Below are 16,333 nucleotides of genomic sequence, written 5' to 3'. Positions count from 1 at the left end.
TAAGATATCTTCAGAAAGTGATAGTCCCTGTAAAATCAGTTTATTCTGTGCTTACCTCTGGAAAAAACCTAAGGAACAGCAAATAAACCATTAAAAACATAGCCTGAAAAGAGACACATCCACAATTTTACTATGTATATAAAGAGAGATCAATTAAATCCCAGGAGGAAACAAGTCAGGGAACTGTGGGGAAGGAAAAGAGAGAAATGTAGCTTCAGTACTACAGTACTTGCAAAGCATTATAATCAGCCAATTGAGCAAAAGGCAAAAATGCAAGCCAAAGCTGAAAATGATACCATCAGGTGAGAAAGCCAGCCATGGAACAAAGCAGTCAGTGAAGCAGAAGACAGCACCTAGCAATAGAAACTGGATCCAGATTAGGCCTAACTTCAGCCCTTCTCAGTCACTAGTCACATGAGTACCTAACCCTTGGACATATTGTCTTATCAGGTTACTATGGGATGGTCCTATCTTGCAGCAGTGACTTGAAACCAGACAGCCCTTTTATCCCTTTAATCTTTGTGCCTAATTGTTTCCCAAGCCCTTATTTTAGCAATCTGAGAAAGGCAACCACATAATAATGCATCACAGTGGTGTGTGCTATACTGCATGGCTCTCCTGTGCCTTGGCATGGCTTTGTCTCTAATTGATTTGAGTTCAAGGACCATAAACCCACTGTACCTTTCGACTCCCCCTGCCCACACTTGCGAGTGGGGCTTCCATTACAGATTGCCATTGCAATATGTTATAAGGGATTGCTGTTTGAGAAACAAAACCAAAGCATAGTTGGCCATCTCGAAAGCATATGCCTTATTTGGAACCATTTCCAAATAGGAAAACCTTTTAAGGTTTAAGCAGCAGCATTTAATTTCTTATTATCAGCAGAAATGCATTAAAAAGCAGTCTACCCCCATTTATTTTTGGTTCCTCTTTGCACTATTTATGTTCCCATGTGATTAGCAAGTAACTATTTAAGCCTAGAATGTCAAGCAGTATGGTAGGGCCTGTACTTTAAAGCCTATCTACTGGCACAGATAAACCCAATGTGTCACATTATGGTGGGAATAACACAATTAAAGGAGTGAGAAATATTAAAGCGGAGCTTTGAATTTCTTTTCTTTTTGGGGGGCTGCATATTATGGAGCCAATTGCAACAGTATGAAATTGCAACAGTAAATAAAAATGGGTTCATTGATGGTAGTCTCCTGAGGAGCAAACCTTTATGTTGGAAAGTTTTGCTCACCCTTGGTCAGTTTATTAGTTTCAGGTCCCTATTGTTCAACAGAATGGAAAACATCTACCAACAAGCATTCTTTGCACTGATACAATTCTTGTTGTGTCCATGTAAGGGCAGAAGTGGTGGTATGGCAGTAATGATGATTTACAACTGCCGTCTAAATCCAAGAAGTTTCACAGAAACCTCCATTAGGTTTCTACTACAGATTTATGTAGATGTTCCATGGACCAAGAGTGTGTTTTAAAAAAAACAAAAACCTGTTGATTCCAGATCACCATCAGCTGCACTTTTAGATCTATCAGCAGAGAAGGAAGTAACAGTGACTTCATGCATATCCCAAACTTTCTTGACATCCAAGTACAAGGGTAATTTACACAACCCTGGAGTATATGATTCAGTCCTCATTTTCCAAGCAGGCACTTAATCCCTCTGGATTGTGTTGTGCCACTAACAAAGCAATCACTGGGACTCACTGCCCTGGGTACAAGCGACATTTTAGCATGCCACTAAAAGGTAAAGGGGCCCCTGACCATCAGGTCTAGTCGTGTCCGACTCTGGGGTTGCGGCGCTCATCTCGCGTTATTGGCCGAGGGAGCCGGCGTTTGTTCGCAGACAGCTTCCGGGTCATGTGGCCAGCATGACAAAGCTGCTTCTGGCAAACCAGAGCAGCGCACGGAAACGCCGTTTACCTTCCCGCTGGAGCGGTCCCTATTTATCTACTTGCACTTTGATGTGCTTTCGAACTGCTAGGTGGGCAGGAGCTGGGACCGAGCAACGGGAGCTCACCCCGTTGCAGGGATTCGAACCGCCGACCTTCTGATCAGCAAGCCCTAGGCGCTGTGGTTTAACCCACAGCATGCCACTATCAAATACAATTAAGCTGAGGTGTTCCCAAGGATCATATGAACTGGCCTTTACACAAGACATATCCTACAAAAACAGGCTTTTTCTAACAAGCCCTGTTATTTTTTACATTTACTCTGAACCCGATTGAATTCAATGGAGTTTATGCCCAAGTGGACCAACGGAAGATTGCTGGACCTCACTTTTATGGAGGATTATTTGTTCTTCAGAGTTCAATAAACATGAACATAAGATTAGACACAATCACAGGTATTTACACAATTGGCAAGGTTCTGCCATGCACTGTCAATTCAAGACCAACTTGCCCTAAAAATATCCTTTTGAATTATATACACAATACATGGAACCTAACAAAGGGACAATATAAATTGACTCCCTGCACCCTTACTATAGAAAGAAGACTAGTATTGATGAACTGGAAAAATAAAAAAATGCAGCTCCCTTCAACAAATGGATTGAAAGTATTTATAAACTCACCACGTGAACAAGTCACATACAAACGTAGACTTGCCATGGACAAATAATCTTGTAATAATTTATGGGCATATATATATCCAACAACCTTGTGTTACACGGAGAAACCATGTGGTTGTTGTAGTCCACTGGCAGTGAGATCTGACAATCAGGAGCAAAAATTATATTCACCAAATAAAGTCTAGTTTTCAGGAGCTTCCAATAGTGTTTGAACAAAGCTAAAAACTCATACACTGGCCTAAACTTCCCTCCCCACCCCATTTTTTTAAAATCAAGAATACATCTGAACAATTAAGATTTAAATAGATTTAATAGATTTAAATTATTTTTAAATAATATTATATGGGAACTCCATATTACAAAACCACTTTTATTTAAGTACAATACAAAATTTTTTAAAAGATACAAAATAAGTGCTTCCAAAAATTATTAGTATTCCAGTAACCTTCTAGAGCTAAAGTTCGACACCTCCATCGGTACCTCTGTCATGAAAATACTGCAAAAAGATGGCTGGATTACTAGCATAGAATTGATCAAGCAACCTCTTCCGCTCTTTGGCAGAGAGACTGGAGTCCTCATCAATAGATTTTAGCAAAGATACAAGTTCCTTTTTTGTAGTCTTCTTTGCACTGTGGTGATACTCACTCTTGTCACGTTGCTGGCAGAAAGTATATCCTAAAGAGCAAGCATGAAAAACCATTCATAAAACTATACTTAGTGGTAACTCTTGTCATTGATATACAGTAGTCTCATATCCATAATCAATACAGCAGAGGCATGGGGAGCCTCTGGCCTGCCAGGGATCCTAACTTGGCTTGTGAAGTCATTTCCCTCCACCCATGCCCACATGGCCCCACACCTTCTGAGCTGAGCTGATCCCTGCCACAACAGGAACACTCTCTCATGTTTCCCTCATACTGAAGTTATCAGATGTAACATGACAACACGCCACTGACAGGTGGGCAGCCCTACCTACCTAGCAAAGTGACAAGGCAGCCCTGTTTAGGGAAGCTTCTAATGTTTGATGGATTTCTGTATTTTAGAATTTGGTTGGAAGCCACCCAGAGTGGCTGGGGAAACCCGGCCAGATGGGCGGGGTATAAATAATAATAAATTATTATTATTTATTATTATTATTATTATTATTATTATTATTATTATTATTATTATTATTATTATTATTATGTGGGGGGTGGGAAGCCTCAGAATTTGCCCCTCCCCGAAGCTGGATCCTGTTCCCCACCCTTGCCCTATAGCACTCTGGAAGGTAGTCCAGTATTACCCCCATTTTACAGATAAAGGACGCAGGCTGGATATCTTGTTTAAGACCACCTAGTAATCTCATGGCTAAAGAAATTGGGGCCAGGGATTTCCCACTTATGCTCTTGACCATCTCACAACTGCTTTCATCTCTGTCTACTTAATCAACTTGCATTTTCATAGAACCACATTGCTGAATGGGCCCCAAGGCATCACTAACCCAACTCATGCCTTATCAAGTTTCGTTATCGCTACGTTTAAATAAATGATAGAGTCAATTAAGATGTGGGCTTTTCCAGGGTTTTCTTAGAAGTGACTCAAAACAGGGATGTGGAAACCTGTGGCCCTCCAGATGTTACTGTACTTCAGCTCCTAGCAGTCCTAGCCACCATGGCCAATGGTCAGGTCTGATGAGAGCTGTAGTCCAGCCACTGATTCCCCAGCCATGGACTTAAATGTTATTAAAGACATGGTTACCTGTATTCAGGTTGGAATCTTTCCCCTGCTGTATAGCCACAAGCTTGTCACTAACAATTTTATGCAACGTCCCTGGGATCTTGGAGAAAAGCAGCAACAGCTTTTTTTAGTCATTAAAATTTAGGAAGATAATTCAGTAACAAGCAACAGCAGGGAAACAAGGTTTTAGGCACTTACCTTTAATACATCTTTCTGGTAGTCCACCAAAAACAAAATTAGAAGGTCAGTTTTTCCTTTAGATAAACTTTTATTGTTGACTATGGCTTTGGAGAAAGTTCTTTTCACAACCATCCGGTTGTCGCTCTACAAAATAAGGGGAAATGATTAAAGGAGTGCTTTCCTGCTTACTTACTCTGTTTTCAAACACAAGTTTCCTATAGTTTGCTTCATAAGACTATAGAAAGTTATATGAATGCAAGTTACTTAATTTGTGAAGTAAGCTTAATAGAGTTCAGTAGAGCTTATGCATAAGTCTGCTTAAAATCATCCCAATATTATTGTTATTGGTTATTTAGGGGTTGTATCAAATACTGTGCACAGAGTTCCCATTGTGCAACTGGACTTTTCCTTCCTCTCCATTCCTTGCACGCCTTCAGAATCTGCTCAAGGGCTCCCTCCAACCCTCTGGAGCAGATTTTGAGGGTGCACAGGGGACGGGAAAGGGCAAATACTACGCTAGCAGAATAGTCACACTGGAAACGACCCATTATTTTTAAATTATTAACTATTATTAGGCACTATTTCTTACCCACTCTTTGTCATAATGTCCCAGCTCAGATTTAAATATTTAATATACAATATTAAAGTAAATTAAAACAATGTTCTGTCTGGTGGTGTGGAAACTGCTGCAGTGTGACTCTGCTCCAATGGTTAACAACACTGGAAATCCAAGGTCACATGGAAGGAACCCATATTGTGGCTCCTTCCCACTTCGGTTCCTCAAAATGACAGTGTAATCATGGGAAGGAATTATGGCATGGAGTCCCACCATAGCAATCTCTATTTCCAACATTAACCTGGTGGCACAGCTTTGCTCCAAAGACTGTCATGTCATTGAAGGTTACATGAGAAGGGGCCCTAAGTGATCACACTTGCCTCTGCTTGGAGCTTAAGATCAGAATTCTGAGCGATAATAGCCATGAAGTAGAGTAGTCTCCTGAACTCCTCTCTTCTTGTACTATCCAATAACTTCAAGTAGAGTTGAATTGCTTCCAAAGCTTGATCAGTTTTCCCATTAACTGGAACAAAGAAGAAGAATGGAGTTCATGACTATGTTCTGTTTAATATCTATGTTCTGTTTAAATACCGACAATTCCCCATCACCACAAACTTGTTAAGTTTGCCAATAAAAGCACAGTTACCATTGAGCTATACAGTACAGTATGCATTTTACAAGAGTTTTCACGCCACATGTCTGTATACAAGGAGTTGCTTGGTAAAGAATGTAGCTAGTCATCTAGAAATTTGGAAGCCAATTGCACTTACCTAACAGCTCTGCAATGCCCAGGTGGATTTCAGGTGCATGACTTAACAGTGGTTCCTTCTTTTGGCTATAGTATCTACCAATGGTATCAAACAACAGCAGCTTCCCAAAATGTACTTTGTCAGGCTGCTCAGGCAAATTACGGCTCACATCAACCACCATCGGATCTGGCAGATACTCCAGACAGTCTATTGCTGCCGACACCCATTCATCCGTCCTAGAAAATGAAAATTCCCATGTCTCTATATTTTCAAAGTCATGGGCCCTACTCCAGGTAAGGTCTGTCCATAACCAAGGCCCATTGAAATCATAATAATAGCTTAGGGCCAAAGCTAGGTGTGACCTGCGAGATGCAGGAAAGATCTTCAGTGGTGGCATTTAAGAAAGAGATCAAAGCACCTTGCAGGTGGGATGGCAGGTGAACACAGTTAAAATGGGCACTGCAGCACAGAGGCAGGAAAAGTAACCCTTCCAGCACACTATTTTCTTGGTCCAAACCCTTCTCCCCTTAATAAACATGCCTCTAAAGATGCTATTTGCCCTGCAGGTAAAAGTAAACTTGGTCTGCAACTCAACTTCTTGTGTTCCTGTTCATCAACATACATACTTACTGAGAGTCTCCGAATGCTTTCAGAATTTCTCGGTCCAGGCTTGTGATGTTACATTCAGACTCTTGCTTTGTTTGTGGAAATTTAGATCCTGCCTTCTGGTACTCAAGTAAAGAGTCAAGAAGTGGAAGATCTATAAGCTGCAGGAGGCGGGTAATTGTTTGCTCTCTCCAGACTTCGTTAATAACTAGAAGCACAATTCAAATGCCAAGATCAAGTCAGCTAAAGTTATTTAGGGGTCAAGGAGTAATCTGCCATTGCATTATTTGTCTTTTAGCCTAAGAGACTTAATACTTCACTGAAAGAACACTTAAGCAACCTGCTTCCTTATTAATGCATTACAAGTGTACTTTATCAGGGTAAAAGGAAGGTGATCAACAGCAATTTATGCAGGGAACAGCAAGCATTTGGACATAGCCAACATGCTTTACATTTTTTCCTGTGGAACTTGCGAATGATCTTTGCTGCACAGGGAATCCAATCACATAAATCATGCTAATAAGGATGCGTAAAGAAAGGAGGCCTTGTTGAAGACTTTAGAGCTGGAACAATGGATTCCTTAGCTTCAAGAGCCTCTGCCATATTCAAGGATTCCAAAACTGAAAAGCAAGAACTTTCCTGCTTGCTGCATTTTCTAATCAGGACTAAATTTTCAACTACAAAAAAACAACCCCAATTTTGGGCTTTCCCATCAACAAAGATGAAATAGGTGGCAGCAACACATTCAAGCCTTCTTAAAACCAGCTAAATTTTCAAGATAATGAAAAGCTTTGAACATTTGCACTACTGGTGGCTGAGCTTTAAATATGAGTTTTAAACTGCATTTCATTTTTTTAAAATATCATTTAAATAGTTTTTTTTGTTTTATAATGCACCTATTTTATCTGTTGCTTTGTAAGCCATCCAGAGAACTTCTATTCTGGGGTGGCTACATAATAAATAAAAGTTTTTTATCCCCTACACCACAAGTCAAAAATGTGAGGCAATACCATTTTCAAATACACCACAGTCAGCCCTTCCCCCTATAGCTTGGGATAGTTTTGCTATTTGTAGTCTAATGAGCTTGAAGAGAGAAGGCAGACAGCAGCACATCACGGGATAAGCAAATGGCTCATGCTGGCTGGGATTTATGGACATTGTAGTCCAAAACACACCGTGGGTTCTGAGATGGTGAAGGCTTGTCTATAATGATCATCGCCAGGCCCTCCAGCTTAACTTCACAAACTTCTATTCCCTGTGACAGTTGTAGGTCAGTGTCAGAGGTTGGTGATGCATGATTTATCAGGATGGGGAGACAATAGGCATCTGCTGCAAGTCAAGAAAATACACTACACAATGTATTCCTTTTATTCTAAGCACTGTATTTGGTAGTGGAAATACAGTTCCCACCAGTTTAAAACAAGGCATCCATTCCTTCCCTTGGGTGCAAGCAATTGTGATGTTTGCGCATCACTTACCTTGGTGAGAAAGGTTTAGAGAGGTATTTACTTGAGAGGAACTAACAGGCGTTAGACTCAAGTTTTCCAAGAGATCCTCCAAGCTTCCTGATTTCACTGGTGTTATGTTAAGTAATGCTCTTTTCTCCTGTCTGAGGAAAGAAAAATGGATGATTCAAGTTATCTGCTCTTCAGCCAGAAAAGTCCTGGTAGTGATAGTCTCTAAAAGTGTGCTTTGAATTCATGACTATTCAACTGAAGGGCAAAATACAAACATTCCGCTTCAAACATAAAAATGAACCGAAGAGATACATGCTCAAGATAATTGAATGCACATCAGTGTCCCTTATGTTAATTGACCTGTCACAAGAGTATCAGGTCAATTATCTGTTACAACCCCAATCCCACTTGCCTAGATCTATTTCAGTAGGATCTATTTCTGTGTAGAAATGGTTAGGATTGTGCTGTTAGGCCTGTTCTTCTAAGATGTTTGATATAATTTAACTGTGACTTCAGTACTTGAAGCTGTGATGTAACATATTGAGCTAAGAGACACAGCCCCCCCCCCGTATTTATAAATACTTACAGTATATGGTTGACCACTATTGCTGAGGCTGAGCCCCATTTATGTTTGCGGTGTCCAATTAAGAACTGCCATTAAAAATGTGATATTTACAATGTGTCACTGATGTGAATTATGTATTAATTCATGCATTTCAAAAAATTAAATATAAAGTGCTACTGCATTGGGGGCGGGAAGGGAATGGCGACTAGCCATCCTGTTTTTGCACCTGTAATCCAGGTTCCAGTAGCCATTTGGCTCCTAGCTTTTCTATCTCAGTTTCTAACACTGCTTCTAAGGGGCCAAGCTATGTGTACTCAGAAGCAAGTCCTACTAAGTTCAATAGGATTTACTTCCCTCTTAGGTGTGATGTCTAAGGCAACCCTACTTCCAGATTAGTGGGAACAAGCACCACTGAATTCAAATGGACTTGTTTCTATCTGGTTATATATAGATTGCACTATAAAGCATAACCAAGTTAGATTCAGCATCTTTCACAAGGGTTGTGCACACTGCACCCAAATGAGACCTCTCAGTTCACTTGTGGCAACAGGTATAGCATTTTAATGGAGGGCACATTTAAACCGTATGCCTTCCCCCAAATAATACTGGGAACTGTCATTTCCCTCACAAAAAAGATACATTTCCCAGCATTCTTAATGAACCGCAGTCCCCAGGATTCTTTGGGGGAAGGCTTTGGATGTGGTTTAAATGCATCATACATTTTTCTCCTAAGAGTTAGGAGCATGTTAGTCATCTTACATTACACACATAATCTCACATCCTTACATTCTACTTTGGTGTCCACCCTTGGTTCCATTCTCAAAAGACACTAACACATTTCAAATGTCCACTTCACCCATATAATAATAGACCAAAAGAACAACTCTCCCTGCAGTCATAATTAGTACACGTGAGTGAGTCTTCAGCATGTGCCTTTAGATACATCACTCTCTCATCAGCTGGAATGATACAAACAAAATCCTATCCAAGAATTGTACTTGATCCAATGGAAATTGGTCATACTTAAATCCATTTGAGAATGATAGGGTTGAAGTGTAAATTGGGTTGTTGTTTTTATTTTGATTATGTATTTTGTGTTTTTTATATTGTGATTTTCTCCTGTGAGCCTAGGGCAGTATAAAAATTTGAGGAGGAGAGGGCAGACATGCTGGTACTCAGTTTCAGCTACATTGAAATCTACAATTTTTCCATTGACTTCTAAGGGCAGCTCTACCTTCTATCCCTGGGGACATTTTAAAACACACATTCATAACCACATGAACCTGCCTGCCTGGCAAGAACTTCACTGGAGGCTCTTGTCTGAATGCCCCCTGCAACAGGAGGTAAACAGGTGGCAATCAGAGACAGGGCCCACTTGGTGGTGGCATCCCCACTGTGGAACACTCCCCAGAAACACTTGGCTGGTAACTAGTTCCTAGTGTTAGTTTCATTATCTGGTACCTAAAGCTTTTAAATTGTCCTAAAAGCTATTTTACACTAGACAACTAATTTTGCTTTTTTGTTTCTGTTCAGCTTTTTGCTTTTACTGACTTTATTGTCCTTTTATTTATCTTTGTTTTAATGGACAACTTTGAAGTGATATCAGCCAATGTGGAAGCTTTACGCTGAAAGGCAAAATAATACATTTGAGATAGACAGACACAGACATCCAGCAAGGGTGATGCAAGGATGGAAACTACCATAGCTTCAATTCCAGCACCCCTTGGTTGGGTGAGAACTCCTAAAAATTGGTGCTGCATGCATAATTCCCAGGGCAGGAAGTTTGCATCCTGAATTCAGAGCTGTGCTCACACATCCTTAGTCAGATGGCCAACAGCAGCACCAATCACCTTGTCTTTCTGACAAGTAGGGGGAGTCGACTGTCCCTTTCCACATCCACAGAGGCACCTAGCCAGATAGTGACAGTGACATGTATTGAGTTGGTACACAAAGCTGCAGAGATAGATCAAAGCAAAGTCCACCATGAGTTCAGCAAAAGTAGATCTTCCTCAGTTGTTGACTGTGGAACAACTTATACAAGATAGAACAACAAGAAAACATGGCAAATATCTTCAGCACTTCATTTGGTACTAACCTTTGATGCACAGTCCGGCCGTACTCTTTTCCAAATGGACTGTCCATTTGGTTACACGCATTTGGAAACCTGTAGAGGCTGCAGCTGCTATCTTCGAACACAGACCGTTTGTCTTTTCCAAAGACTCTGGTAGAAACTGCTTCAAACACTTTGTAATCCATCAGTGCCTGACACACTCTCACAACTTTAGTCCGGGAAATATCTACATCGCCAAAGTATTTGTTCTGCAGAAGGTGGGCATAGACTATGTCTACTGCATCGGAGCCAATAAAACAGTCGTTAAAAGATTTCAGGTTCTGACGCCGCTTTTTCACTTCAACTTGGGTCTGAAGTGCGTTGATAATGCTGCTCCAGACATATGTGGCTCCAAATGGTCTCTGTGCCAAGCTGAAACCTAAAAACGCAATGCAAGAGGTGTTTCAGTGAGTGTTCTAGAAGCAGATTATAGACCTACCCAATATTTTTAGGAGTCACTTCCAAAAGTGTGCATCATTTCCCGTGGAAATATTTGTGGAGCCCTTTTACCTGCTTTCCTGGCAACATTAGCTAACAAGGTCTCTAGCACAGGGATGGGAAACCTTTTGCCTGCCAGGTGGAGTGGGAGTCCATCTCCCACCAACTTCAGCCAGTATGGTCAATGGTCAGGGATGGATGGACTCTGGGACTCCAACATCTGGGGAAGGACATAGGCTCTCCATCCCTGCTCTAAGGTTTGACTCAAGGGAATATAACAGTTTTGTCCCCATAACTATAAAAATGCTATCAGTCAGCAGGGCTGGGGAAGATTTCTCTCTGCCAGAGACAGAGACCCTATAAAGCAGCTGTCAGTCAATTACTGACAATATTAGGAATCTTCATTTTCTCATTAGTGATACTTTTTGTGGGAGAGTCTTGCCCACACCTGCCCAAGATGCTTCTATGCAAGGCTGCCATTTCAAATTCCTAAGGTGGGGGAAGGGAGAGAGAAAGAATGTATTTTACAGGTGGCCATGATTCTTCACAAGATTGTAAAAGCTCTTGTATCCACTCAGGATTAAAGTTGCAAAAAGAAAAAGAAAAAAAAGTATTTTGAAAGCATGTGTTGTGGTTACTATTTGTACTTTATAATTACGACAAAGCCATCAGCACAGAACGGTCTTTTTTGTTATTAAAACAAATGCCTGAGACACACATACCTGGTACATTCACCCATCAAATTTTTATGCCTATAACCATAATGTTTATAGTCAAGTACTGGAGGATGCAAAGGCTGCCCCAGAACACCTAAATCTACTGGTACTGTCCGTATCAGACCAGTAAACTCAAATGCCTGAGTAGTTCTGCCGACATTTTTTTTTAAAAGTTCTTTTAAAACAAAAAATCTACTGTACTGTAGCCAACAGCGCTACAGCTTTTCTAATTCTTGTTGCCAAACAGACCCCAGGGAAAGCTTTGTTTGCTAACAACATTGGAGTCAAGGCTGCCTCCCAGAAGACTACCCAAACTGGGAGGAAAGAATTTCCTCTCCTGGAAGGGAGTCCACAAGAGACCAGCTCCTGCACATTTACATATATGAACTTCCATAGGGATCACACAGCCAGCGTGAAGCTGATCACACTTAACACAAACAGCAATTTATCCACAGCTATATACTGTATTAAGAAGGAACCCAACATGCTGATGAATAGTGCCTCCAACTTTTGACAAGCAGCTCAGTTAGGAGAGACAGAACAGACCTTTTGCAGGAAGCGAGGGAATGAAAGCACTTTATGAAATTAATGTAGAAATGTGAGTAAGTAAAGCAAGTTGGAAGAGCTTCCTCTGTCGGGGAAAGGCTTCTTGCATATTACCCAGGGACTCCAGGCAACCTGAAGAAACAGGGCACCAGCTCTAACGAGAGAGAGAGAGAGAGAGAGAGAGAGAGAGAGAGAGAGAGAGAGTCCGGAAACAGCAAACCTACCAGAGCTGGGAGCAGGGAAGTCCCCGCCATCCTAGCCCTTAGGCACACTAATTAACATTTTTAACCTCTTAAATGTGTTTGTGTGAGAGGGTGGAGGAGTTATTGGTTTGTTTTGTTCTTGTTTTTATTATGCGTTTTTCTGCTGCGACCCACCATGATATCAGTATACAAGGGCAGTATACAAATTTATAATATAATAAAATAGGATTCTGCCCGAGCAACTGAACCCCTCCACCAGCTCTGCTTACCTTCCAACTGGGATAAGGCCAGGCATCTGCCAGAAGAGAGGAGATAGCCGTCGAAGGGAGAAGATACGGGGTTGCATCAGAGCAACCTCGGCGGGTCGAGCCAAAGGTCGATCAGTCGATCAGACCCGGGTGCTGCCTCCACCTGCGGCCAGTCAGAGAACGCGCTTTCCGCCCGCCCCACGCCCCTTACTTCTCAGCGGGGCGAAATTGGGGGTGCGAGGGCGCGAGACAGGCGGCTTTGCATAGGACTCTATAGGAGCCGACCCTTAAGAGCGAGAAGAGGCGGGGAGCCCACGGCACCCACCTGCCTTAATTGGAGGCGCTTTGCCCCGCAGTCTCCCTTCTCCGCCTGTCCCCCCGCAGAACATAATAAAGAAGCCCCGAACCCGCCGCCTACCTGGAGGCTTGTTAGCCGGACTGTACACCGCGCAGAGATTCAAAGCCGCCGCCTTCTCCTTCACGGTGGCCATAGCGCCGGCCGGTTTCTGCCTCGGCGTCCCCGGGAGTGAGCGGAGCAGCCCGGGCTCCTTGCGGAGGGGAAATAGGCGGCGCTCGCACGCAGGCGCTGCTTCCATTGGCTCACGTTGGCGGTGGGGGCGGAGCCCGCCCTCTACTTTAACAAGCCGAACTGCAGCCGCGGGACGTTTTGGCCGCCGCGGCGAAGACAACGGTGCGCTCACCAGAGCTTCCCTAGAGGGGGTTGCTGTGCTCCCGGGGTGCGTTGCCGAGGACGCTCCCACCCACACAAAGGCTCCCGTTTCTCCCTCTAGCTCTAGGGAGAAACCAAGAGTGAGACACCTTCTATATCAGGCTTCCTCAAACTCGGCCCTCCAGATGGTTTGAGACTACAATTCCCATCATCCCTGACCACTGGTCCTGCTAGCTAGGGATCATGGGCGTTGTAGGCCAAAAACATCTGGAGGGCCGAGGTTGAGGAAGCCTGTTCTATATGCTTGCATTGCACACATGGGTTTAGAGGGGAGTGGGAACACCCAAGACATTTTGGCTTTTTTGGCACCTGAGGCAAACCTCAAAATGGCAACCCCTCCTCTCCCCACTAGGGAAGAAGGGTGAGTGAAGATCTGCATCAAGAACAAGGGGGCGAGGAATAATAATGATCTGCATTGGGTTCTGTGGACCCTGCCGTCTGAGGCAATCACCTCATCTCACCTAATGGGTGGGCTGGTCCTGATTGGTGGAAAGGTCTGAAAGAAGGAGCAGTAGTGGACTTCGGGCTCTCAAATTTCAGCAGCATCCTGTTTGATGCTAAGATTTGGCACCCCTCGCCTCCCTGACTCTGTTCTGCGACATTGTTGTGACACCCCCTGCCATAGCTGCCAAGTTATCCCTTATTTTAAGGGATTTTCCCTTATGCTGAATAGGCTTCCTCGTGAGAAAAGGGTAAACTTGGCAGCTATGCCCCCTGCAGCTTCTGGTGCCATGGCACTTGGTCATGCTACAATAAAACCTCTGGAAGAAGCTTGGTCAGTGTACAGGTTTCCATGTGGATTTCAGGCTGAGTGCAAGTAAGGGGAAGGTGAGGGGCTATTACTTGGACTCCTGCTTATAACGGTCCCAGGCATTGCAGATAGTAGGCCTTGGCCCATGGTGTAGAGTAGTGTCTCCCTTGCAGCCATACCTCCTCCCGTTAGCCCCTCCTTTATAAATGTCTCAGGTAGCAGGGCATGTGAGGATATGTTCCCTGCTCTTTGCAAGTTATGATCTTGGTGGTAGGAGCACTTTATCCCCATCCAATTCTTATTAACCAAAAGTCTCCTATTGCTCATGGTCTCAAATGTTTCATTTCACAAGTCTGTGCACCCTGAAACCTGTATATGTTTAAGGGTAAAGGGACCCCTGACCGTTAGGTCCAGTTGCGGACGACTCTGGGGTTGTGGTGCTTATCTCGCTTTACTGGCCGAGGGAGCCGGTGTACAGCTTCCAGGTCATGTGGCCAGCATATCTAAGCCGCTTCTGGTGAACCAGAATATGTTTAAAGGTAAAGGTATGCCTTTACCTTTAAACTTTAAACTTATGAATGTTTACTCATAAGCAAATTGTAGCTGAGTAAGATTGTCTTCCATAAACACGGTTTTAACAATGGGTCCATAAGTGACTGTGGAGACCAATTCTGGATCCACACGTCCTTCCTCAGTGGGGACATTGGTTTCCAGGCGGGAGTTGATCACGGTGTGGATTTGCCAAGCGTGCCTTCAGGGCCGGAGATCGCTCCGGCGCCCCTGCCCTGGTGGGCGGGCGCAGTGCGACTTCTGCATGGCGCCCCCCTGCCGCCCGGCGCCACCCAGCCTACCCCTAGAGCCGGCCCTGCACGTTTCTCCCTTGCGTCCTGAGATCGAGTTTCTTCAAAGCCCATGACACCTTTGGGAAAAGCTGTTCTCCAACTGGAGCGCTCGTAGGCCAGTGTTTCCCAGTTGTCAGTGTTTATACTACATTTTTAAAGATTTGCCTTGAGACAGTCTTTAAACTTCTTATGTTGACCACCAGCATTATGCTGGTGTATATTACTAAGTGTGGATGGGCTTGCAGTACAGTACTGCCAACTAGATCCTATGCAATGATATACACACCTAACTGTGAAAAGAGCTCAGCTGGTAGGAGGCTATGCAAAAATGGGCAAGCTTTCACTGTTGAGATAGAATTTATTTACCTTTATTATTATACTAGTATCTCACTTACCTTCCACATATTTTCCCAATCGTGAGCCCACTTTATTTGTGCTCACTTTACCATTCCATCCAGTTTCCCCCCATATAACAGGAATTATACATTTTTTTAGTAATTTCGTATCACTCTCAATTATCTCTTTTTGAAAGTTTGACACTGTGTAGCTGAAATCTTTCTTATTGTCTTCCTTAAACTGTTCGTTTAATTGTCTATGATGTAACCAACTTTGTAAAAAAAAAACACTTTAGTTCCTCATATTCTTTCAGCTTTAACCTTTTCCCCGCCTCTATTAATAACTATCTGTACGTCGGCCAATTTCCTCTCTTACTAAGAGGTTTGAATGCTAATGCTTTCACCGGCGAAAGCCACCATGGAGTTTATGGTTCTAAAAAATCTTTATGTTTATTCCACACTTTTATAAGCATTTTTCTTATTATATGATTATGAAAACTTTTGTGTTTTTTATCTTTCCCATACCATAAATATGAATGCCAACCAAATCAATTATCATGTCCTTCCAAATCTAATATTCCATCTCTCTGTAATTTAATCCAGTCCCGAATCCACGTGATGCAAGCTGCTTCATAATACAATTTTAAGTCTGGAAGGGAGAAGCCTCCTCTATCTTTTGTATCTATAAGTATTTTGTATTTTATTCTAGGCTTTTCCCCATTCCAGACAAACTTAGAAATGCCTTTTTACTAGTTTTTGAAGCAGACAAAATTACTTATTATCAGTACTGACTGAAATAAAAATAACATCTTTGGTAGTGCATTCATCCTTATTGCTGCTATCCTTCCCATCAGAGAAAGATTCATTCTGTTCCAAGTTTCCAAATCTTTCTTAATCTCATTCCAAACTTTCTCATAATTAGCCTTATATAAATTTAAATTTTTATTGGTAAGCCAAATTCCTAGATATTTGACTTTTTTGTGAATTTCTATTTTTTTGTGATCTCCTGC

General features: G+C 42.5%; 1 protein-coding gene across 3 annotated transcripts; it reads right to left on the bottom strand.

The window, feature by feature from the left end:
• Nucleotides 1-2,143: 2,143 nt before the first annotated feature.
• On the bottom strand, nt 2,144-13,209 carry DEPDC7 (DEP domain containing 7). 3 transcript variants are annotated; one of them, XM_035118229.2, is made up of 9 exons: nt 13,084-13,209; nt 10,500-10,893; nt 7,861-7,991; nt 6,407-6,590; nt 5,798-6,012; nt 5,408-5,550; nt 4,490-4,615; nt 4,313-4,391; nt 2,144-3,250 (listed from the first exon to the last, which is right to left on the bottom strand). In XM_035118229.2, exons 1-9 carry the CDS (start codon nt 13,154-13,156, stop codon nt 3,030-3,032), a joined length of 1,566 nt encoding a protein of 521 aa, XP_034974120.2. In that variant the 5' UTR covers nt 13,157-13,209; the 3' UTR covers nt 2,144-3,029. The 3 variants fall into 3 exon arrangements, with proteins under 3 accessions (XP_034974120.2, XP_034974140.2, XP_034974130.2); XM_035118249.2 differs by lacking the exon at nt 13,084-13,209 and adding an exon at nt 12,687-12,796; XM_035118239.2 differs by lacking the exon at nt 4,313-4,391 and having other exon boundaries at nt 3,034-3,250.
• Between the last annotated feature and the right edge of the window lie 3,124 nt (nt 13,210-16,333).

Source organism: Zootoca vivipara, chromosome 1 (assembly GCF_963506605.1).
Source record: "Zootoca vivipara chromosome 1, rZooViv1.1, whole genome shotgun sequence".
NCBI lineage: Eukaryota > Metazoa > Chordata > Lepidosauria > Squamata > Lacertidae > Zootoca > Zootoca vivipara.
The sequence above is the reverse complement of the archived record's forward strand: the minus strand, read 5'-3'. Positions and strand labels throughout refer to the sequence as shown.